Source organism: Periplaneta americana, chromosome 14 (assembly GCF_040183065.1).
Source record: "Periplaneta americana isolate PAMFEO1 chromosome 14, P.americana_PAMFEO1_priV1, whole genome shotgun sequence".
In the NCBI taxonomy this organism is placed as follows: domain Eukaryota; kingdom Metazoa; phylum Arthropoda; class Insecta; order Blattodea; family Blattidae; genus Periplaneta; species Periplaneta americana.
This window is the reverse complement of record NC_091130.1, coordinates 141,846,424-141,871,036: the sequence shown is the minus strand read 5'-3', so window position 1 is coordinate 141,871,036 and position 24,613 is coordinate 141,846,424. Positions and strand designations below refer to the sequence as shown.

General features: G+C 34.3%; 1 protein-coding gene and 1 long non-coding RNA gene across 3 annotated transcripts in view; one reads left to right on the top strand and one right to left on the bottom strand.

Moving 5' to 3' along the window:
• LOC138713770 (uncharacterized) overlaps positions 1-24,613 on the top strand; it is a 428,588-nt gene that overhangs the window by 122,788 nt on the left and 281,187 nt on the right. Inside the window, exon 2 of the long non-coding RNA XR_011335987.1 lies at positions 22,886-22,946. This is a non-coding gene — a long non-coding RNA (uncharacterized lncRNA). The remainder of the gene's footprint in view (positions 1-22,885; positions 22,947-24,613) is intronic.
• On the bottom strand, positions 517-13,486 carry LOC138713768 (uncharacterized). 2 transcript variants are annotated; one of them, XM_069846180.1, is made up of 4 exons: positions 13,222-13,486; positions 8,872-8,993; positions 4,019-4,157; positions 517-2,980 (listed from the first exon to the last, which is right to left on the bottom strand). In XM_069846180.1, exons 1-4 carry the CDS (start codon positions 13,373-13,375, stop codon positions 2,838-2,840), a joined length of 558 nt encoding a protein of 185 aa, XP_069702281.1. In that variant the 5' UTR covers positions 13,376-13,486; the 3' UTR covers positions 517-2,837. The 2 variants fall into 2 exon arrangements, 1 of the variants encoding a protein (XP_069702281.1); XR_011335986.1 differs by lacking the exon at positions 8,872-8,993.

Below are 24,613 nucleotides of genomic sequence, written 5' to 3'. Positions count from 1 at the left end.
ATGAGGGAAGTATTAAAAGTAAGTTTCCAGCTCCCGTTACTGTTGTCGCTTGCACGCACAAGTCACGCGTACTTTGAAGTCTCTAATCCCTTCTCACACCCCTCTTTTTGAGACAATACACAGTCGGTTTTTCCCGATCTCTGAAAGAAAGTAGAGACAGTCTTTCTGAAATAAGTTGTTTTAAGTTTGCTCCAATCACTTCAGTAGAAGTATAAAGGTCTTTCCCACAGTGAAAAACGTTCTCTCTGACAGGCAGCTCACTATGACAGTTGACAACTTAAAAAGCATCTTGTTGTGACATATAACCAAGGAAAGCGAGTACCGTATGGGATAGTTTATTAAGTATTTGTCTATTTTTTGTCTGATTCTATGATTAATAAATGTCTATTTCACTTCCTATTTTTACTATTTTAGTGCCTATTTTCCTGCCCATTTTAACCAAAATAAATGCCTAAACATCCGGACTCTAATAAGTTAGGCCTACTGCCTTGTGGGTAATCAAACAAAAGAAGACTGTTGAAGATGGATGACTTATAACATCGTATTCTTTATTTTTCATCGTAAAATTAAGATAATGTCAATACTTGTTTTTAAAACTTAAGTTTTACAAATGGACTAGATTTTGCAGAAAGGAATAAATCCACATGATATGTAGGTCAAAACTGAGAAAAATGCACTTTTTAAAGTTCAACGTAACAAATTGAAAAGTAAATATAACTACATACTTATTGCTTTAACTAGAAGCATGTTGTGGGAGGTACCTTTGATCACAATACGGATACGTGGAATTATTTAATCACTGAGGTATTACATTTTTTTGTGGGTTGGTTCATTTCTGCAGAATGCGATCCAAATAAATACATGATACTGAACATGGTGAAAGGCACATAAAACAGTGATACATAATTAAGTTAAATATTATCTTAACTACGTAGAAACATAACAAACTTACATAGCCTATCCATAAATAGAAGTGTTTAATAAATTACATTTTATAAATTATTGAAAAAATATAGTGTGTGTGTGTGTGTGTGTATTCATTGCCTACCCATTACACTTGCATGATTCGGGTTCCGTACATTGCGACTAGATGGCAGGACTGTGACCCATTTTCAAGTTGCACACCACTTCGGCGGGCCACGCTGTGCATGATGTGTTATGTCGTGTACTAGGATGAGTGTATGTGTAAGTGTAGCCTAGAGAGAGGATAAGCATGATGCTGAAGATGAGGAAACTTGAGTGGGGAGGTAAACCATTGGCCTGCAAAAATTTAATGAAATTCATTTTCTTTATATCTCAGCTACTATAAAAGCTAAATGAACAAACCTTTTCGTGCTTAATACACATACATTACATTTTATAAAACACTATTCATAATATTAAACTATCTAATAATTACCTGTAAAATAATATCAAATTTGAATGATTTTTTTTACAACCGTAAAGCATTTACATAACAAAATATACAATTAATTAAATATCTGCACGATTCTTTTACTAGAATGTTTTAAAGATCTACATCAACAACATAGTCTACGATCTTTTACCTCTTTCTTCAGGAAATATTTTTGTCAAATAAAAATGTTTATAAAATTTGATATTGAAGGTAACGCTTAAGAAAAAAAAAATCCTGAAGAATATGTAAAATTCCTGGACTATGTTGTTGATGTAGTTCTTTAAAACATTCCAGTAAAAGAATCATGCAAATTTGATATTATTTTTACAGGTAATTACGAGTTATTTAATATTCTGAATAGTATTTTAATAAAGTGTAATGTATGTATATTAAGCATGAAAAGTTTTGTTCATTTAGCTGTTACAATAGCTGAGATATATGCTAAAAAAATTAATTTCACTAAATTTTTGCAGGCCAATGGTGTACTTCCCCCCTTAAGAATGAAGTTACGATAAGCATTCTTATTAGTGATATGGATTTCTTATCGTATTTTATACAGAACGTTTCAAAAGTGATGGTCAATAATTTTAAGATGAAAAGTACAAACTGAAAGGAGCTTAAATAAATATTGGTCCGAAAATTAACCCTTCATGCGATATTCCCTTAGGTAGAAGAGGGCCTGTACCGTGGCCTCCAAGGTCACCGGATTTACATCCGATTATATTTATATGTTAAGGGTCGTTTAAAGTGCCTGCTTTACACTTCTGAGGTCAACATACTTCAGGAATTGCGATTTCCGATTAAACGTTACTTTCAGCAAATAAAGGAATGACCCAGGATTGCCCGAGAGGATTTGCAGCTCACTACAGGAGAGAGTACAACGTTGCGTTCAGATGCATGGACAGCATTTTGAACACCTGCTCTAGATTATTCAGTTTGGGATGTCTGCATGTCTGCTCTTAATCAGCAAGGAATCTCAACAGAAAATACACACTATCTCGATGACAGTTAATTTGCGGACCAATGTGTATTGGAGATTTTTTGCTTGGGTTAGTTTATAGTTTTTGTCTTTTAATTATTGACCATTACTTTTGAAACACCCTGTATAATTACTTTTCCTCATTGGGTATTCGTCTAAATTGGATTTAGTGTATGGTTGTAGTTCAATCTTTTGACTATTTGTTTCATTTTCAGCGACTAATTTTCATGAAAATTAAACCAGGATATGATTCTACAACGTAGGCATATTATCTTTGGTTCAACTTGAAACGTCTAAGAAACTAGGAAAATTACTTTGAAGGGTCATTTCTTGAACCACTGTAGCCTACTTTTATCAGTGTCCATTCTTATTATATTGTATTCCTAGGTGAGTTTATTTAAATCCCATATTTTAAGATTATTTTCGACGAACACACGATGGAATTTGAAGAGTCTGACTTGTCTAGCTGGCGACAAATGTTGAGTCGTCCAGGTGTTCCACACAAAAGAGTAAGTCCTCTGAAAAGTTGGAATTTTCATGCTTTTTAACATCCAGCGTGTTGGATTCCGTGACACAAAGAAAGTAGTTGTAGTCCTCCATAAAACCTGTGAAAAGAAATACTAGATAAGATACAGTGGAAAACGTAAGTGGGCATTTATATAAGACAAGGTAGGCTATTACTTAGTATGGGATATTACTCCTAACTTTTTATATCTTAGTTTCACGAAAAAAAAATGTTATGTACAAAAATTTGTATCCCCTTAATGTTATGACAATGTTCTTACAAAAATTTTGATGCAGGTATAAATAATAATAATAATAATAATAATAATAATAATAATAATAATAATAATAATAATAATAATAATAATAATAATAGAGCGTGCGCAATTCGTTTCTTGCTACAGCTAAATTCTTCTAAATGATCAAATACAACTTCAGATATTCTTTCGGCAGTCCTGTCATCTGAAAGTCCTGTTAATTCTTGTGTTTCATTATAGCTTATTTTTATTTATCTTTATGTAATTTTGGTTTTTATTCATTTTATTTTTTATATTATATCATTTTAAATTATTTATTATTTCGTTTATTCTATTCTTTTAAAATGACCAATGAACTGCATTTAAGGAGGCTACAAAGATACTTGAAAATTCGTATTGTAGTCTCTGACAGGGTTTCCACACCAGTACCGAAAAAGAAGGGTCGTAGTATTAGGATACGCGGTCATATCCTCAAACGCGGTTAAAGGCAAGCCATGCCCTGCCCTCCGCACTCACCCCTGTCCGTAACTTCACTGCTAGAAAAAATCTTTTGCTGGAAGATATTTGGATGGTTCCTCAGAAAGTATCCCTAAGATCTGAGATGTGCAGTGGCGACAACTCACGACAGAAAGTGGGAGTTTGAAGAAAATTATTACATCGGGACGCATTAAAAATAAAATTTGTAATTAAAATCTTCTCAATCCTCAGAGGCACGAAATTAAACTTAGGATCATTCTCATATCCTTCATGGAGGAATCGCCACTGTATTTTACAGAATGTTTACTTTAACCCTCATTACCCATTTTTGACTTGCACCACTTCTGCTCTGAACGGCTGATATGTCGAATTCTGTAGCGAGGAGTTCAATGCTTGATTACTTACCGTTCATGACTTCGAAAGCACAATTGGAGCCTGAGGTTTTGAAGTAGAAGAACCTGCTGTCTGCCTTGGTGATCCGTAAAGGATCTTCTTCCATGCCGTCCACAGCATTCATGTCTGCTTCTGTAGAATTTCTCAGCTCCTATTAAATAAGATTATCCGATTTGAAGACACGTATGACGTATTGAAATTGGTTAACAGAACTCTTTTGTTAAACCCAGTCAAGTTCAGACTATATTGAAAGTGATTGGCAACAGATAAATTATGGTTTTTCTTTAATATACAGGATGTTCCGTTTGGGAAGACATAAAATAAAAACGTGATAAAATGAGAACCGTTGCTATTCATTGTTAAATAATTTGTACATGTATTCTAGAAGAATGGGAGTTTTGTCCAAATTAGACTTCAACGTGCCCACAATTGCGTACACGACACAGTTCATATCTTGAGGCTAATTCCTCCCATGTGTGGTCTAACATCTCAGGTGTAACTTTCTCAAAAGCTGAGAAAATCTTTGCTCTAAGATCACGAATATCCCTGGGTCGCTGTGCATACACATCGTTCTTCACGAAACCCCAGAGAAAGAAATCGGGTGATGTCAAGTCTGGGGAATTTGGAGGCCATATAATTGGCCATCCTCTACCACATCAGTCATTACTAGGCTTCGAGACTTCGGACCCGATAGAGCAGTTCAGTGGGAAATCCGCATAACGGCGTACTGAGTATTGTGGTAAAGCGTACAGTGGGTGGGGGTACTGTAGAATGCATGCCAACAAATACGCAAAGGAAAACGCTCTGGAGTTGAAGGTTCTGACGAATAATTTGGTTTTCATACAAACCTATTTTAAAACTGTGTCTGAAACTATTACACGGTTAGAAAAGACAGAGCGAGAGATGCCGGAACCCCTCAAATTAATTGAGGAAATGACACAGAATTGTTGAGACACCAAGTACACCGGGTACTGAACGTGTAAAACAGAAGTGGAAATCAATTTTATGTAAAAATAACGGATACGGAACATTGTGTAACATAAACAGCAAATTAGTGGACATAGTCACCCGAGAATAAAGGACTGTCTCTTAGAGACTGCGATGATGTTAGGTTTCTTCGTTTTGCTCCTATCACGTCATGCGATGTAGAGCGCAGCTTTTCACAGTACAAACTGTGTTTGACAGATAACCGAAAAAGATTTACGTTTGAGACAATGAGAATGTATCTTATAGTACATTGCAATTCGGTACTGTAACTGCACTGCCTAAAGACGACCAATAGGATAAATGAAGAAATTAAAATTGCTACTTGTTTATTTCCACCATTAACACTGTGTATAATTAAACACTAATGCTTATAAAAGAAAGGAGAATAAATGCTTTTCACATTCTTTTGACATTGACATTGTGTAATGTATATTTACTTTCAGAATGTACATGTGTGTGTGTTTCCCCATACTACCGTACTCTATTCTAAATAGCAACGTTGCTACCTCAACACAGCTCTACCTTTCGCTACCTGCAGCAAGTCAACAACCTATAGTACATGCACAGTAAACTTATTGTATCGGGTCCCAAGTCTCGAGGCCTGGTCATTAACAAATGTGTCATCCAGATAATCACGGACGTCTGTTGTCCAATGAGGTGGTGCACCATCCTGTTGAAACACGATACCCATGTTGTTTTCCTGTTACAGTTGTGGTTCGTAAAAGTTTTTCAAATGTCCAGGTACGGTCCTGATCGAACTGTTTCCTCTGCGAAGATAAACGGCCTGTACAGATTATAGCGACTTACCGCGTACCAGACCTTAACTTTAGGACTAGCCTGTTTCAGTTCGTAAGAGGTATGCATATTTTCACGTTCTCATATGATTGCATTATCGGTATTCACTCCTCCACTGACATGGAAGACACATTTCGCTCATTGTTGTGTAGTAAACGGTCTTTTGTTTATTTTGTTTCTTATGCGATAAAAGTAATGATACAAAACTCCTGTGCTTCAGTACCACATTGCAACTGAAATGAATTCTACAGCAACCCTATTATAAATTTTATGCTCGACCATGCCGAAATGTAGTAATTGTACACCTGGTAGCAGCCCTTTAATGCACCTCATTAAAGTACACCTCTTCATTATAGTTCAGTTGTTCAACCAATCAGAAATCACCATTGTAGCATTGTAAAAGCGCAAGTATCGATTATTCTCGGATATGCAATCGAAAGACAACTAGCGAAATGTCATGGAGGCTGGAAATCCAATACTGTCGCAGAAGGTTATGTTCTGTTACTATAATAATTAGCGTTAATTGTAAATAATATTAAAATAAATTCAATTTGTCATCTCGTTTTTCAATGTCTAATTTAATTTCAATGTTATATCAAGATTAATATTCAGTTTACTCTCTAGATTATATCAAGGTCAATGACATTCGTTCCTCGGAAAAAATCAATACTTTCGCGTCTGCGCACATCTCACAATTAAGAAGGTCAGTTCCACTCCTCACTTAGATAACCATAACATGAATACTTATGAATAATTTCAAGTTAGAAATATGGTCGAGCATAAAAAGTCGTATGAAATTTGCCTATAGGCCTAATGGTAATTAAGACGCTCGTATGAAAATTATGAAACTCGCTTGCGCTCGTTTCATATACAAACATACTCGCGTCTTAATTACTATCATTATAGGCTCGTTGCATAATGTACTATTATAGTATAGGATTAGGATGGTTATGGCATAACTGGGCTACTAGCAACAGCGCAACGATTTAAAATTTAATAAAATCTAGATGTAAAAATATTACAAGAAAAAATGTCTTTAGTAGCATTAATGAAATGCGTTCACTAATATTTTTAATGATTATAAAAAGTGTGCGGACGAAGTGCATATATTGATAATACTAAAATGAAAGAATCATTTAGGCTAGCCTGGTTCAGCCTGGGGATTTGGAGATTAAGAAATAATAGAGGTAATATACCTCAAGGTATTTACCCTTTATGTGAAAAAAGAGAGGATGACATTCATATTTTTCTTGAATGTCAATTTACAAAAGAAATTCTGAAGAAATTTATAAATTAAACATTATTATTAATGAATAAAGAAATAAGTATTAAAAAACTAATGCATAATAATAACAAAAATCTACAAAAGCAGATAGGTTTATATCTCTTTTTGGTTAAAAAAGACAATTGAAAGAATTAATGAAATAATTGGAAACGAATGAGTAAAGATTAGACAAGAAAAGTGTTAACTACTTTGGTACTATTTAGAAATATATTCAAATGCAAATAGTCACAAGATTTAATAAGAAATAATTATACAAATTTATTTTGTTCGAGATCGTGCGTATTTGCTTGGTTTCCGCACAAAACCAATCCGCGGAAAGTCTAAAATTCCACATTCAGTACTCCCAACCTAACACAAATAACAATTTCCCTCTTCTTACCTACCGCTTAAGTGACATATTGATTTTACTGCTTTAGGCTTTTAACATATTATTTTTAGAGACGTGCAATATAGTAATAATTATAAATTGGAAACTTACCACTGCAATTTCACCTAAATTGCACTGTTAATTATTGTTTTTAAATATTTGCAAAAATTAAGTAAACTCTACAACTCCACTAAAGTTACTGCATTCGTGATGCAAGTAACATTAAGGAAGCCGTGAAAAAATCAACAAGATTCCAGACTCATCATAGACAGGGGGGAAAAAAAGACAGACGTATATCACGGCCTGCTGGAGTATAGTAAACACAGAAAACATTTTAAAGCAACAATGTTGAAGGTACAGTAGATATTTTTTGTTTTGAAAATTTGCCGTCATTGAACAGAAACCAAGATGGAGATTTCATTGCAACTAATTAGAAATTCCTCTTTCAGGTATCTAATAAACGATCTTCGCACAAAATAATGTACGATACACGAGCAGTATGTTTTCTTTCAATTCTCGGGAATTAAAAAAGCTCAACTACGTTTCGCTTTTTCAATCTTTTCCTCGAACATGAAAACTTCAACATACCGCTCTTGTAACGCATATTACTATTAAGGGCTACAGCATATTAAGGTGGTTGAGTCTTGCACTAAAACTAGACATAAGTGCAAGACAAGACAACTTATATTAAATATTTGATTTTAGAAATTGTGTTAAAAATTGTATATTTAATGTGTAAAATTATAAATTACCGTATATGTATGTTACTTTTAATTATTATGTCATAAATATAATATTGAAGACTGGAATGTCATTGGACTTATGTTTGGTGCGCGAGGAACAATTCCCAAATTTACATTGGAGATCCTCAGGAAATTAAAGGTTCGTGATAAGACTCTTCAGACAATTGCATCAACCATTTTAAAATCTTCATTGAACATCATCAATCACCATCTCTATTCATCTTTATAATATTCAATGTATATTATTTATTTTTAATAATTTTTTTTTTCGTTTTGATAGCCACCACATCTTGTCGCAGAATATTCTTTTTTAAAATTTCATTATGCATTTTTTTAACATTAATTTACATTTTCTTTTTTGTTCATTTGAATTGATTAGGATGCCGATATTTTAAATCCAAGATGTGGACGGCTATCATTTCGATGATATTCTCTCTTCTATTCTCTGAACTATTAACAATAAATCCAAAATCTGTGCGGTAACAATGATGATACAAAACTCCCGTGTTTCAGTATCACATTGGAAATGAAATGAATTCTACAGCACCTCCAGTATAAATTTCATGGTAATTTCATTTTATGTCTTCCTAAACGGATCACACCGTATTTCTTTTTCATTCACAAAACTAGGATAGTTATTTTGTGCTGTAATTAAGTTTATTTTAGATGAAGGACATCTCTGACGTACCGATTGCTGTAGTTTCTTGTCTCGTGTAAAACTGAGGCAGATATTGGTCGATTGATGCACTAAAAGTACCAATTTCGTCTCCGCTTCCTCGGCAGTCGTGTAGTAATAAAGGGAGAAGTCAACTGCAAAGGATAAATGGAAGACTTAGCATCATAATTGGTAATTATTAATAGTAAAAGTGTTTCTTTCATACGGAGATTGGGGTATAAGTGATGGCACCTATTTTTGTTCAAAGTTAAGCGATGGTATCACAAAATGTCATATAACGTATGGCAGTATATGGCCAAATACCTTACTGTAATAATACCGGACAGCTACCAGTTTTACGTGCGAACGACGATGGTGCTGCTACCTACCTGCCGGTGTGGAGATACTCGCGAAACAAGCTGTAATCAACTGCAATGTATATTGTTGCTGGGCTAGTTAATTTTTTTATGAATTAGTACTAGTGTTAAAATGTTAGGGTGTATATGTGCTGTTTATAATTGTGACAATTGCAGCATTACAAATTGCTCCAAATCGTAATTTCGATTTCCGAGAGTTCATAAAACGTAAGTCAACAAATTTCTTTAGTAGGCCTAATTCCTTCGTCTTTGTGTTGATAGAAAAATACAAATTAGTTTTTTATTTAGACCTAATAAATAAATAAAGTTAAAATGTATTGGATTTTAAGGTTTTATCAAATTAAGTTTTATTGTTGTCCACATGCCTTTACTAATTATTACAAGCACAGATTACTATCAATTTTATCTTTGCAGTTGTCAGCAATGCGTATATAAAACATTATTGTAAATTCATTCCTAATATCAGATTGATTTTGTCTCGGTAAACCAAAGAAAAAATATGTAACAATTAATTACGGAAAGTAATATAAGTATGCAATATTTCTCATAATATGCAGCTTTGATATAAGATAATAATTTTACATTAAATGTTATTAAACATTCCTTAAGTGTTTCATGTATAATTCCACATTAGTAACTCACGTTTTAAACAACAGTCCGAATCTCGCTATGTTAATATTTGTATATGTGGACGTAATTCCATCCCTCTGCGCTAGATGTCAGGTCCGTGATTTTTCGCACTCACGCCAATGCTACTAGTATACAGCTGTGCGGTATTATTATAGTAAGGTATTTGATATGGTCGCATTACTAGATGGCAGTGTGATGTGTGTAGCATCTTTAACATGACGTAATTAACCCTTAAATTGGCAAAGCTTCATTAATTATCACACTAGTTTATTAAACCTTGTCGGACCGTAAAGAAAACAACTATCGCAATATCCATATTTTGTATGTTGTGCAATACTAGAGTATTGTGAAATTTTAATTTCTTACCAATTTTTTTTTCTGTTGTATGTCCAGTTTTTTATGTCTTATTCATTGTCACTCGTTATTAATGTAGATTAATTGCACTGATGTATAATTTTTCTTGTTTTCTCCGTTTACTTTTCCAAAAATACTGGATATTTCAGCAAAAATCGAAATAGTACATGAGGAAGTTGTATTGTATTTCTGGTGGTGTGGAAGAGAAGCCTGATGTCTTTAACTCCACCAGAGTAAATAAATAAGTAAATAGACAGATAGACAGATAGATAGACAGATAGATAGACAGACAGACAGACAGACAGACAGATAGACAGAGAGATAGATAGATAGATAGATAGATAGATAGATAGACAGACAGACAGACAGACAGACAGACAGACAGACAGACAGACAGACAGACAGACAGACAGACAGACAGACAGACAGACAGACAGACAGACAGACAGACAGACAGACAGACAGACAGACAGATAGATAGATAGATAGATAGATAGATAGATAGGTAGGTAGGTAGGTAGATAGATAGATAGATAGATAGATAGATAGATAGATAGATAGATAGATAGATAGATAGATAGATAGATAGACAGTTAGATAGATACATAGACAGATAGATAGACAGACAGACAGACAGACAAGTAAATGTTATGCGTAATGCAGTTGTGAGTCGACCGCCGTGCTAAATGGTTTTGACTCGAAATTTTTGAGGAGGTACTGTATTTATGCTGTAATGCAATTCTAACTACCGTAATAAACACGAGTAGCATGATGCTGAATAGTTTATGGATGTTTGATCGCTACTGAAAGTGAATGTCTTAGCTGATCTGTATTGTGTTAGAACGTGTCCATTTAAATAACAAAAATAAATAATTAATAAACTATATATCACTGGATTCAGAAAAAAACTGCGTAATTTTTAATAAAAAAGCAAGAAAAGATTTTTTCAAATATATTAATACATATGCCTATACCCTTAAAATCTTGCATACATTTTAAAATTAATGAGTAGCATATTTAACCCTTAAATTGGCAAAACTTCATTTCTCACACTAGTTTATTAAATCGTGTCGGACCGTAAAGAAAACAACTATCGCAATGTCCATATTTTATATGTTGTACAATATTATAGTATTGTGAAATTTTAATTTTCCTACCAATTTATTTTCTATTGTTCTATTAAAATTATAGCATTTAGCTTATTAACCTGTTGCTTCCTATAGGATACTTTGTCAATTTAAGGGTTAAAGATGACGTAATTAATAACACAACCGACGTCGGGTTCAACTAAAACTTTTGTCAAAGTGTAAACTAGACATTGTAGTTAATTTTCTACAAAAAATGAAACGTGTTATTTTCTATTAAAATTTCCAAATTTTCACCCATACCTTTCCTTAACTCTATGAATAACATTAGCCTATCTCTGCACTGAACTCAAATTCAGCTTGAATACTCACGTTCTGAATCGACTGTATCAAGTGGAATACAAGGAGAACAAGAGATAACAAGGAAAACGAGTAGAATACAAGGACAACAAGGGGAATACAAGCAGAACAAAGGGAATACAAGGATAAAAAGAGGAATGCAAGGATTACAATGGGAATACGAGGAGAACAAGTGGAATATAAGGAGAACGAGTAGAATGCAAAGAAAACAAGGGATAAGAAGGAGAGTGGAATACAAGAAGAACAAGGAAAATACAAGGAGAGTGAGTGAAATACAAGGAGAACAAGGGACAATAAGAAAAACGAGTGGAATACAAGGAGAACAAGGAGAATACATGGATAACAAGGGGAATACAAGCAGAACAAAGGGAATACAGGGATAAAAAGAGGAATGCAAGGATTACAATGGGAATACGAGGAGAACAAGTGGAATATAAGGAGAACGAGTAGAATGCAAAGAAAACAAGGGATAAGAAGGAGAGTGGAATACAAGAAGAACAAGGAAAATACAAGGAGAGTGAGTGAAATACAAGGAGAACAAGGGACAATAAGAAAAACGAGTGGAATACAAGGAGAACAAGGAGAATACATGGATAACAAGGGGAATACATTGATAACAAGGGAAATAGAAGGATAACAAGGGGAATACAAGGAGAACAAGGGGAATACAAGCAGAACAAAGGGAATACAAGGATAACAAGAGGAATGCAAGGATTACAATGGGAATACGAGGAGAACAAGTGGAATATAAGGAGAACGAGTAGAATGCAAAGAAAACAAGGGATAAGAAGGAGAGTGGAATACAAGAAGAACAAGGAAAATACAAGGAGAGTGAGTGAAATACAAGGAGAACAAGGGATAATAAGAAAAACGAGTGGAATACAAGGAGAACAAGGAGAATACATGGATAACAAGGGGAATACATTGATAACAAGGGAAATAGAAGGATAACAAGGGGAATACAAGGAGAACAAGGGGAATAAAAGGAGAACAAGGGGAATACAAGGAGAACAAGGGGAGTAAAAGGAGAACAAGGGGAATACAAGGAGAACAAGGGGAGTAAAAGGAGAACAAGGGGAATACAAGGAGAACAAGGGTAATACAAGGAGAACATGGGTAATAAAAGGAGAACAATGGAACGACTTGTAAAACAAGGGAACGGCAAGGGAACAAGCTGATAACTAGTAGAACAAGGTGAATACAGGATGAATAAGGCGAAAAAGAGAACAATGCGACAAGGAGAATAAGGGGACGATATGAGGAGTGGTATGCATTTTATATGTGTCGGTCAATTTTTAAATTACCTCCTACATCCCCTGATGAGAAAGACGTACTTCTGTGTCAAAATTATGGTGGTGGTGATGTCTTTTCTATAAATAGAATGCTTTTGATTAACTTCTACAGTCCAAAATGACGCTAAGTAAAAACTGAAGCAATATATGAAATTGAGTAAATAATAAATAAGCGTTTTGTTGCTTTGAACATTACAGAAGAGCTGAATGTTAGACCCATAAATTAGTGGAAGTGTTATCTGTGTGGTCATGCTATTAACTAATCAAATGCACTAGAATACTCACGTTCAGAATCGACTGTATCGCTCAGAGTCTTGGTGCCCATAACGTTGGCTCCACTTTCGTCTTTCTTCACACACAGATATACTTGGCGGGCCACGTTCTTGACGCGGACATCGTCTTTTTGAGGATTCCTTACCATTGGGAACGTTGCTTCCATGTCTTCGTTCTGTGATGGCGTTACAGAAACTAAATGTTTTCCTCTTGAATGTCAGACGCCTCGCTGTCTGGCAAAGACCTCGTGTTGTGGTTTCCTTGATAGGAGGCTATCTCGCTGTATACATCGCCTGATACAGACTGTCTTTATATACACGTGGAGTGCAGGAAGAATCAACTTGGGACTCCCAAGAAACGTGGCAGTTCCTTTGAAGTTTCCCAACAAAATTACGAGATGAAGCGTGTTAAGGGGATAAATATCAATAAATTAATCTTCAAGGCAGGTAAATCCCAACAGTTAGGGCTGCTACAATTATCTATTATGAAGTTAACGTGGTTCTTTTCTAAAGGAAACTTCAATCTAGGAAAGTTTGTTTTGAAAATATTATTTCCTCATTAATTACAAATAATTGTTTCAATTGTCGCTAGTTATTTATTTTGTTTTTGAATTCGTTTCAAGATGTGGGTATCCACACCTGTGGAGTAACGGTCAGCGCGTCTGGCTGCGAAACCAGGTGGCCCGGGATCGAATCCCGGTAGGGGTAAGTTACCTGGTTGAGGTTTTTCCGGGGTTTTCCCTCAACCCAATACGAGCAAATGCTGGGTAACTTCCGGTGCTGGACCCCGGACTCATTTCACCCGGCATTATCACCTTCATATCATTCAGACGCTAAATAACCTAGATGTTGATACAGCGTCGTAAAATAACCCAATTTCCCCCCCTCAAGATGTGGACATAGGGTAGAGTAGCATAAATCGCACCGCTTCCTAAATCGCACCACTGCTAGTTCAAAACAAATTACATCTAGTGGTATTGTTACAATCTACCATATGACCTTCCACCATGTCACTTGCTTTCTGCCACTTCTTTGTGTCAGCAGCGTGGTGATAGTGTATCTAATATAATCGCTCAGGTGGATGTATATTTAGCTAACATTTTGTAACTAAATAACGGATTTGTAAGCAAAGGAATCCATAATCTTAAGATGTTATTCGTTTAAAAAGGTATTAAAGAACATTTAACTTAGTAGGATTTTCGAATATGTGGTGATTATAGGCTAGAATGAAGGAAATAATAACTTATGGCGTAGTTTCTCAATTCGCACCACTTTGTAGGTGCCTAATTCGCACCGGTGCGATATGAGCAACTGTAGCAATTCTAACCGTACAAAAGAAGGCCCCAAAAATTTTAACTGAACTAGGAATGCATCAGGTGGGTGCAATATCAAGTGGTGAAAAGGGCGTTAATACAACAAGTGTGTGTTGTACAAGCGCACCAGGTATTTTGTGCCACCTGTGATAATTTTTAAACGTCAAACAGTGCATCCTTCATTATCAGCTGGTGCTCCTCCAGGATCGTTCTTTGTTTGTTATGAGTCAGGTTACATCAACAGTGAACTATTTGTCGAATAGCTCAAACATTTTATTTGCCACTCAAATCTGCCATAGAAAAAAGTGCTGCTTCTGTATGCCCACCGATATACGACCCATTCCAAAAATTTACAAGCTAGATTATCTCGGGAAAATGGTATGCTCCTGTTTCAGCTTCCTCGTCATAATACTCATAGGCCCAGCCTTTAAATGTTTCTATCATCAAATCATTACAGACAGCTATATCATGAAGCAGTTCTTAGATGGCTTCGAGGTAATCGTGGAGGAAAAGGTGACGCAGTTTACAGTCTGAACTGCCTGGTGAAGCACATGGCAAATGTGTAACAATAAAAAACGCATTCAGAAAGTTTAAATGTTACGTAATTTACGCTCTATTTTTTCAATTTCATTTGAAGATGCGTTACTCTCTTTCATTAATTTCAATAAACTTGTAATTTGCATTTATTACATTATTCATATTAAATACTGTTCAATATGTTCAATATTAAAAGCTTTCCTTCATCCTGTTCCCTGCAGTTAAAGAGGTGCGATTTAAGAAACCGCAGGTGCTATTTAGGAAACTAGTTGCCTGAATGGCACCACTGACATGTGTTTCGAAAATGTCATTTTAATTAAAAAATATTAAATCAAATTCAAGGATTCTTTTTTAGGCCTACATCAAAGGTAAATGTTCTGGGAATGTATCTCTGTAAAGGAATGGAGAAAATAAAAAATGTATTGTTCAATAAAAATTATAAATGCTAAAGTGGTGCGATATAGACAACCTTACCCTATACATCATAAACCCAATTATATTGTTCACATATGTAACTACAATAATAATTATTATTATTTGGAAAAAGTATTACAGTATATGTCTTTCGCGTGTTAAATTTTATGTTACCTTGTTAACATGTTTCGGCCTGCTATTGGCCATCACCATAACTGGTTGTTGCTGGTCTTGGCGCCTTTTGTTTTGTTTTCTGTGGGGGTGTGTTTGTGTAGTGTATACAAACTCAAATGTAACACTTGCAACAACTTCTACATAGGACAGGCAGACAGATCATTTCAAACACGTTACAAAGAACACATCAGAGCCATAACAAAATTACAAAACACTTCCACATATGCAGAACATATAAAAAATGCTAACAACACATACAGAGACATCAACACAGACATGGAAATTTACATATCCAACCAAAAAGTCAGAAACTAAAGACACTAGAACAATACAAAATATACAGACACACAAAAACACATCCAAATGAAATTCTCAACACACAACTCAATTTCAGAACACACTCTCTTTGACTCCACATTACACTACACAAACTCACCTCCACAGGAAACAAAATAAAAGGCGCCAAGATCAGCAATAACCAGTTCTGATGATGGCCAATAGCAGGCCGAAACATGTTAACAAGGTAACAAAATTTAACATGTGAAAGACATATAATACGTTTTCCAAAGTGATATAGTGTTAAAAGTTGTGTAATCAAGATGTATAATAATTATTCATTCGTAGCACCCTGCCCAAGGGCAGGTCTTTCACTGCAAGCCCAGCATTCTCCAAACTTTCCTATTTTCTGCCTTTCTCTTAAATCTCCACATATAATGCCCTATATCTTAATGTTGTCTATCACCTGATATCTTCTTGTGCCCCGAAATTTTCTCCCGTTCGCCATTCCTTCCAGTGCATCCTTCACTTTGCAGTTTCTCCTCAGCTTGTGACCCAACCAATTTCTTTTTCTCTTCCTGATCAGTTTCAGCAACATTCATTCTTCATCCACCCTTTCCAACACAGCTTCTCTTTTTATTCTGTCTATAGGCTACACTTCACACGCTCCATTCTTCTCCATATCCATATTTCAAATGCTTCTATTCCCTTCTCTTCACTTCGTCATAATGCCCATGTTTCTGCATTGTACAATGCTACACTTCACACAAAGTACTTTACTAGTCTCTTCCTTAGTTATTTACTAATTAATAGTATGTGGGAGTAATTTTATAAATGTTTTATAACACTTCTTAGAGAAAAGAAATTAACATTATTTTAAGATCCCGGAGTTAATAATATGCCAATTGAAAAGCATGGTAACTCCACTCCTTACCTTTTCAAAATCATTGACACAACCTTTAAAATGAAGAAGCGCCCTTAAAAAGAAGATGTAAACGCTGTGATTGCTATAATCCCACAGTCCACCCAATTAAATAAATGTTTGCCTTATATAAGTTACCAAAATTTTGCAAAACGAGATGGATTCCATTGCCATCATGAGCTACCAACGTATGTGCAACACGAATACGCATTGTGCAACCGTAATGGATATTACGTGGTATTACGCAACATTGCAAGAGAAATACTTGTCTTTTACGAAAACACTTCCGTATTTTTGGGTATGGAGAAATACTCTTTTTTATGAAAGCACTTTTTTATTTTTATTTGATCGGGAACTCTTACTTTAAGAAAGCACTTTTGTTCTTTCTGTTTTTCAGATATTCTCACATCTGGCATTTCGTAGGCTAGCGACTTGCAGCGGTATATTTTGCAACTAGACAAGCTGGCTATCTGCGAAACCGATGTAAATTCAACATTTATGTTTAATATCCAGTATTTCCTTTGTTATAATTCTCCATGAAATTGTGTTTTCTTTCCTTAAACGGCCCCAAGGAAACTTACTTTCTGGACGCGCCTCGTACATACAGAGTGTTAATTAACCACGTCGCAATATTTACGCTGAGTGTAGAGGAGTCCTAGATAAGCAACTTTGAATACGGGGCTACGATTCCATATTTACGTATATGCTATGGCATAAAATCTCCAAATGGTATGCACGCCAGTGAATTGTCTTCTACCATTTGAAATATTGCGAAACAATAGCCGAACTTGATTTAAGAATTATGTGATATCACGCAACACGAGGAAAAAAGATGTCAGAGGATTCGTAGAATTCCTCTAGCGTGGAACGTTTAGGTAGGTGGTGGCTCTATGATTTCGAATAATCTTAGGTCAGCACTTGATGAGAATCATCTTTGCATAATCTTAAAACAAAGGACTTCAACTTTTATTAGGCCTATATTGTAACCGGTGCAAAAATATGAATGCAGCATTTTCTGATCAAGCCACTACTCTTATCTTGAATGTAGGCCTAATACATATACGATGATATTCAAACTTCGTTTATTTTTCGATAGATCAGTAGAGATAATTAATAATAATAATAATAATAATAATAATAATAATAATAATAATAATAATAATAATAATAAAGGATTAGCTACTTTCTACGGTCATATGGACTGAATAAGTACAGAGAGGTTAACTAATAGGATCTATGCTTACTTTTGATTAAGAAAACTAAAGAAGCTTGTATCAAAGAGGAAGAAAGATATATAAGAAGTGGGGATTACTCAGGAAGACATTATTGTTGTTATTATTATTATTATTATTATTACTACTATTATTATTAAGCCTATTGTTATTATTTAATTTATTTATTTTATTGCTAGTAAGTTTGAAATGAATATAAGTTAATAAATACAATGAAAGATAAACTAGCCCACTCCTGAATGAGTAAGACTCGTGCTCAGGAGGGGATTCCAATACAGACAAAAATAAAATTAAAATTGAGAGTGACTACAGATTAAAAAGTGTTTAATATGTTTAAACCCAAACTATAAATCCAATACATTTTTTTATTAATTTGGAGAGGTTTCGTGGTTAAAATAATATTGGAATAAAATTTGTTTAATAATCTGGGACCTTGACTCACACTATGATAAAAAGCTGCATTGGGTTTACATTTTGGTTCAGACAAACGCAGAGAATTCATATTTTTAGTTCTGTATTTATGTATATACCTTTCAAAGTTATTAAAATTTCTATGAAAATATTTTAATAAAATAAAATGATACATTTGTTTAATATTGAAAACTTTGAAGTGTTTAAACACCAATTCAGTTGGGTAATCTTTTTGCTTTTTTAAACAAATTTTTAATACTTTTTTCTGTAGTAAAATTAACGGATAAAGGTTGTTTTATTATTATTATTATTATTATTATTATTATTATTATTATTATTATTACACACTATTGAATCTACTGGCCTACTGAATAATAATATATTATGCAACGAGCATATAATGATAGTAATAATTGTATTAAGACGCGAGTATGTTTATGAAACGAGTGTAAGCGAGTTTCATAATTTTCATACGAACGTCTTAATTACCATTATAGGCAAGATACATACGACTGTTTTTTTCGATCATAATTAAATGTCTAAGTTTTGAGTTTTTACCGACATCTTACCTTGTTACTTTACTGATAATGAAACTGTGACCATGAGTGTATTTTCAGCGTGTCCTCGACTATTGCAACAGATGGCAGACATGGAGCACTTTTACGTCTACGGAGTATTTACTGTTTTTTGCAGGGCTTTGTTTTGGAGATTTTAACCTCAAAGCAGCACATATTAAAACACAGGAAATAAACTCAATTTATTAGAATATTATTAAGTTATATTAACGCGACTGCCATTATCGATTGTTGCTTTCAAGACTTGCGGGTTGTTGCGCGTACGATATTAATCAACATCGCGTATGCTTAGTTGGAAATCGATAGTTGGAATAACATTATGAATAGTAATATTTTAATGTATGTTATTTTAAGATACAGTTACATCACAGTTATGTAACTTGTGAGCAAAAGAAATATGAAGAGATTGGTGGTAAAAATAATGTGTCAATGGCATAATAAGTATAATAACTAGTATACAGAATTTTATCAACGGTAATCTCACTAGAGGTTTTGATTTATCTAGAGAAAATGAAAACTCGAGTGGGATTTAATTGACTATTACACGATTGGAAGAAAGTATATAAAGATTAGAAGTGACGAAGTATTCCAATACAATAAAATATTAATTGGCTTACGAAAATACAAAACTGTCTTCAAATTTATACCATCTCAATATTACAAATATTACGCTAGTAGATGGCAGTAGTGTGTTATGGTTAGCTGTTTTCTTGTTATCAGTTGTGCCAACTATGGACTCTTCATTGAACTCTGTAGACGGTTACTAGTCAACAAGGCTTTGCTGATTCAGTTTCATTTTTATTAAAACAGTTGCATTCCACTTCAATTATCCCGATCCCAGTAATCAACGTCACTTGACAGATGATTTTCAATAAATCTTAGTATTAAACAATCTCTGATACGTGACTATCCATAATATCATATAGCAGAAGCTATAACAAACATAACCTAAATAATATAAACAAGTGTTAGAAGAGTTTTAATTAGGGATGATGAAATAAACGAGAAAAGTTTTAATTAACGATGAAGAAATAAAAAATAAACAGGAATAATTTTAAAAGAAACAATTATTGAAAGTACAATTTTCAAATTTGAATGTTTTAGTGGTTGGTGGTTCAGTTGATGTTATATTGGACGTGTGCGTAAAAGAAGTGAACTCGTTGGTGTACATGATGTATCCCTCATCTTATTCAGGATTTCCGAATGATGCTCTTCATATATGACCAGTGATCTTTATTAATTCTTGTTCTTGAATGGCAGTGCGAGTCATATTTGAAAGTGCTGTGCATCGACTGGAGTGGTTTGTAATTTTCTGTTTTTTGACGCCCAGACCAGTACAGTTTGAAATGTTGGCAAACAAAGAAACAAATGCTAGGGTAGTGATAAAAATAAACAAATGCTAGAGACGCGATAAAATTAAACAAATGCTAGGGAAGCGATAAAATTGTGCGATAAGCAGCCATGATTGGTTGAAAGACGTCCTTTTGTACAGTTTTATTGGTCAAAAGTAGTATGACGTAGTAAAAGTGTAATAGTCATTTTAACTGGTTTGATAGTTTGTTCTTTCATATGCCACATACTTATCACCAGGGAACGGATTTATATGGAATAAAAATATATGAAATATGTAAATATATATGTAGTTATTTTTACCAAAATATGGAATTAAATATGGATTTTTACCAAAATATGGAATTAAATATGGACTTAAAATTATAAAAAAAAAATGACTATGTACGTTAAATATTGGTACATTTTAATCAAACTAAACAAAAAATATAATGGACGTACCTTATCTTCCAATGTAGTTTCAACAAAACACAATTTTTATTGTCTGTTACCATAACAATAGGTTACAAACATTTCTTTCAAGTGCTGAAAAGTGAATCTTCTTCTATTGTCTCTGAGGATAGATTTATACTGACTAAAAGAGCGTTCGACGTCACAAGAAGTAACTGGTACATAATTCAATTTCACAATGTCTGCTGGGGATAAGTCCAAGTTAATCTTCACTGTTGATTCACCACTCATCACAGCAACAACCTTTTGTAGTTCTTCATATCCAGGGTTTTTTGAAAGTACAGTGTCCACCTTAGCTCTTACTGCATCTGCAACTTTACCTCTACCACGATTCAGTTGTTCCACAGTACTATTTATAATTTCAAAACTTTCAGATAGTGAAAGGTGCCTATTTTGGAGACTTTTGAGCGTTTTTATGATGCATGAAAATGTATGCTGAATGTGAGCTAAGTCATTCTTCACACTTATGTCACAGGTAACTGTTTTCGCAGTATCAATTGAGACTGCATCTTCAGAGTCCAATGCAAGGAGAACATTGTTAATAGAGTCTATATGTTCGGCATAATATTCAACTGCTTCTAGCCATGTACCCCATCTAGTTAAAATTGGCTTTGGTGGCAATGGAATTTCAGGGTACATTTCTTTCAACACGTTAACTCTACTGGGAGCTTTGAGAAATACTTTTTTCACTGATGAAATCAACAAATCTACTTTAGGGAAATTGTCTCTGACCACTTCTGCCACACGATGAAATGCATGCGCCACACAAGTAAAATGAGTCAATTTAGGATATACAACAGATAATGCTTGTCCAGCTTTGACCATATAAGGGGCAGCATCGCTAATAAAGAATAACACATTATCGTACATAATACCCTTTGGCCACAGGATACCCATAGCTTCGTTGAACAGTTTAACTATAGTTTTGTTATTGCACTTTTCTAGAACATCACAATGTAAAAGAATTCGTTCAGAATATTGTTCACTTAACAAACCGATAACTACATTACCAACAAGTCTACCTTCTTTGTCGGGAGTCTCATCAATGGAAACCCAAATTGAACTATCTTTAATTTCATCTCTTATCTTCTGTATTGTCTCATCGTATATGGATGGAGCATACGTCTTCCTAAGTGTTGACTCATCCGGGATTGTATGTTGAGTATATTTTTCAAGGAATTCCCTGAAGACCTTATTCTTTAGTTTGTAGAGAGGAATATCAGCAGAGATGAGAGAACGGCACAGGTCGATGTTAAACTCAGATCTTACATTCGATGTTGTTGGTTGTGTTAAAAACAATTGTCTCTGCTTGGAATTTAGTTGTTTGTTGGCCTGATGTTTACTAGTTGTAATGTGTTGTTGCACCAGGAACTTTTGTGTAGATGATACTGCACACTGACACAAATTACAAAATAATATTTTATTGTCAGTTGATAAACCATCTTCTTTAAATTCTGAAATGTAACTTGTTAGTTTTGATTTTAAATTGACTGAATGACGTACTTTTGGCATATTTACCGTCTTTATAGTATGATTTACAAAACTGAACCTATGTGTACTCTGACTGGCATTTAACTGTTGAGCTGCACAACTGAAGTCTGTTAAAAATTTTAAATTAAATTAATACAGTTTTGTAACTTACTTTCCCATTGTTGATAGGACTGCTAATTTTCAAATAACTCTGATGTTAAAGGGATTACTGAACATGTGTTTAAATCTCTATTGTTGAAATGTATTTTTAAAAGTTAATGGAATTTTGTTTTGTTTTATTGTTAAACCTAATATAATATGGACTGTTTTATATGAAATATGGAAAATATATGGAAATTAACGAAAATATGTACTAAACTCTAAAATATGGAAAAATATGGAAAATAAAAGTAGGATTTTTCAACCCTACACATTGTGAAACATAAAGATAATGCAAAATATAAATTATATTAGCTTTATAAGTAAATATGTATTTACATATAAATCCTTTCCCTGCTTATCACATGTAACTCTATCTACTTCTGATTTTCAGAAGGCGTCTCTATGACAACTCACGTTGGGAAGCAACACTGAAATAATGAATCCAGTCAACTGTAAGTACATCAGTCATTTTTATTCTTCTGCACATTGTAGTATTTAAGACAGATGGAACATGGGCAGTGATCAGGCGATGAAATGTTAAGCACGCGTCGTTTTCAGAGGGTTGTACTGTTACCATTCTTTTAAATATAGTGTAAATCAGAATTCTTAAATCACCGTAATAAACGTACGGGGCTTCAGTCTTACTATCATTTTTCAAGGTGACTAACACTATTAGGAGAAAATCCACAAAGATTAGGAAAAACACGGAAATTTTACTTCAAGCAAGTAAAGCCATAAATTTATAAGTAAACCCCTAAAAGACGAAGTATATGATTATGTCTCGTGACCAGAATATTCTACGAAATGGAAATACAAAAATTGGAGATTTATCTTTCCAAGAGGTGGAAAAATTCAAATATCTTGGAGCAACAGTAACAAATATAAATGACACTCGGGAGGAAATTAAACGCAGAATAAATATGGGAAATGTCTGTTATTATTCGGTTGAGAAGCTTTTATCATCCAGTCTGCTGTCAAAAACTGTGAAAGTTAGAATTTATAAAACAGTTATATTACCGGTTGTTCTGTATGGTTGTGAAACTTGGACTCTCACTTTGAGAGAGGCACAGAGATTAAGGGTGTTTGAGAATAAGGTTCTTAGGAAAATATTTGGGACTGAAAGGGATGAGGTTACAGGAGAATGGAGAAAGTTACACAACGCAGAACTGCACGCATTATATTCTTCACCTTCCCAAGACATTGTAATCTACATGGGAATGAACAGGCTGACACATTAGCTAAGAAGGGTGCCAATCTCAAAATAAACCCACGGAAACCTTTGCCATTCAAGCAACTACAAAAAAATAATCACCAACAAGAACTGGATATAAACATTTTCCAACAACGTAGGAAATTACTGAAGGATATACCTCCTGAACCCAGAAGACTGGCAGTTGCAAGCTTTCGTCTTAACACTGAACGTGACATCCTGGGTAAACACCTCAATCGTCTTGGCATCCTTCCATCAGCATCTTGCATTTTGTGCCATCAACAGGAAGACATGGATAGACAACATCTTGCAGAATGCCCTGCTCTGAAATCCTCCAAGGAAGTCGACCGCTACTGGGAAGCCAGAGCCCGAATGTTTTTAATCACTTAATCCGCAGTTTTGTTCACCACTTTCTTGTTTTTCCTCCAGTCAATGATAGTAAATATCATGTACTATCCATTAGACAAATAATAAATACTCTTCACCTGACATAATTAGGAACATTACATCCAGACGTTTGAGATGGTCAGGGCATGTAGTACGTATGGGCAAATCCAGAAATGTATATAGAGTGTTAGTTGGGAGGCCGGAGGGAAAAGATCTTTGGGGAGGCAGAGACGTAGATGGAAGGATAATATTAAAATGGATTTGAGGGAGGTGGGATATGATGATAGAGAATGGATTAATCTTGCTCAGGATAGGGACCAATGGCGGGCTTATGTGAAGGCGGCAATGAACCTTCGGATTCCTTAAAAGCCATTTGTAAGTATGTAAGTAAGTTCGTAACTTTTATATTTTTAATTTTATAAAAAAAAAAAACTGTATAGAAAAGTTATAGGAATTGAAAAAGGGCTACAGTATCTTAACATGTTTTAAAAAACTATTGATTTAATTTATAATTAGTGTGCC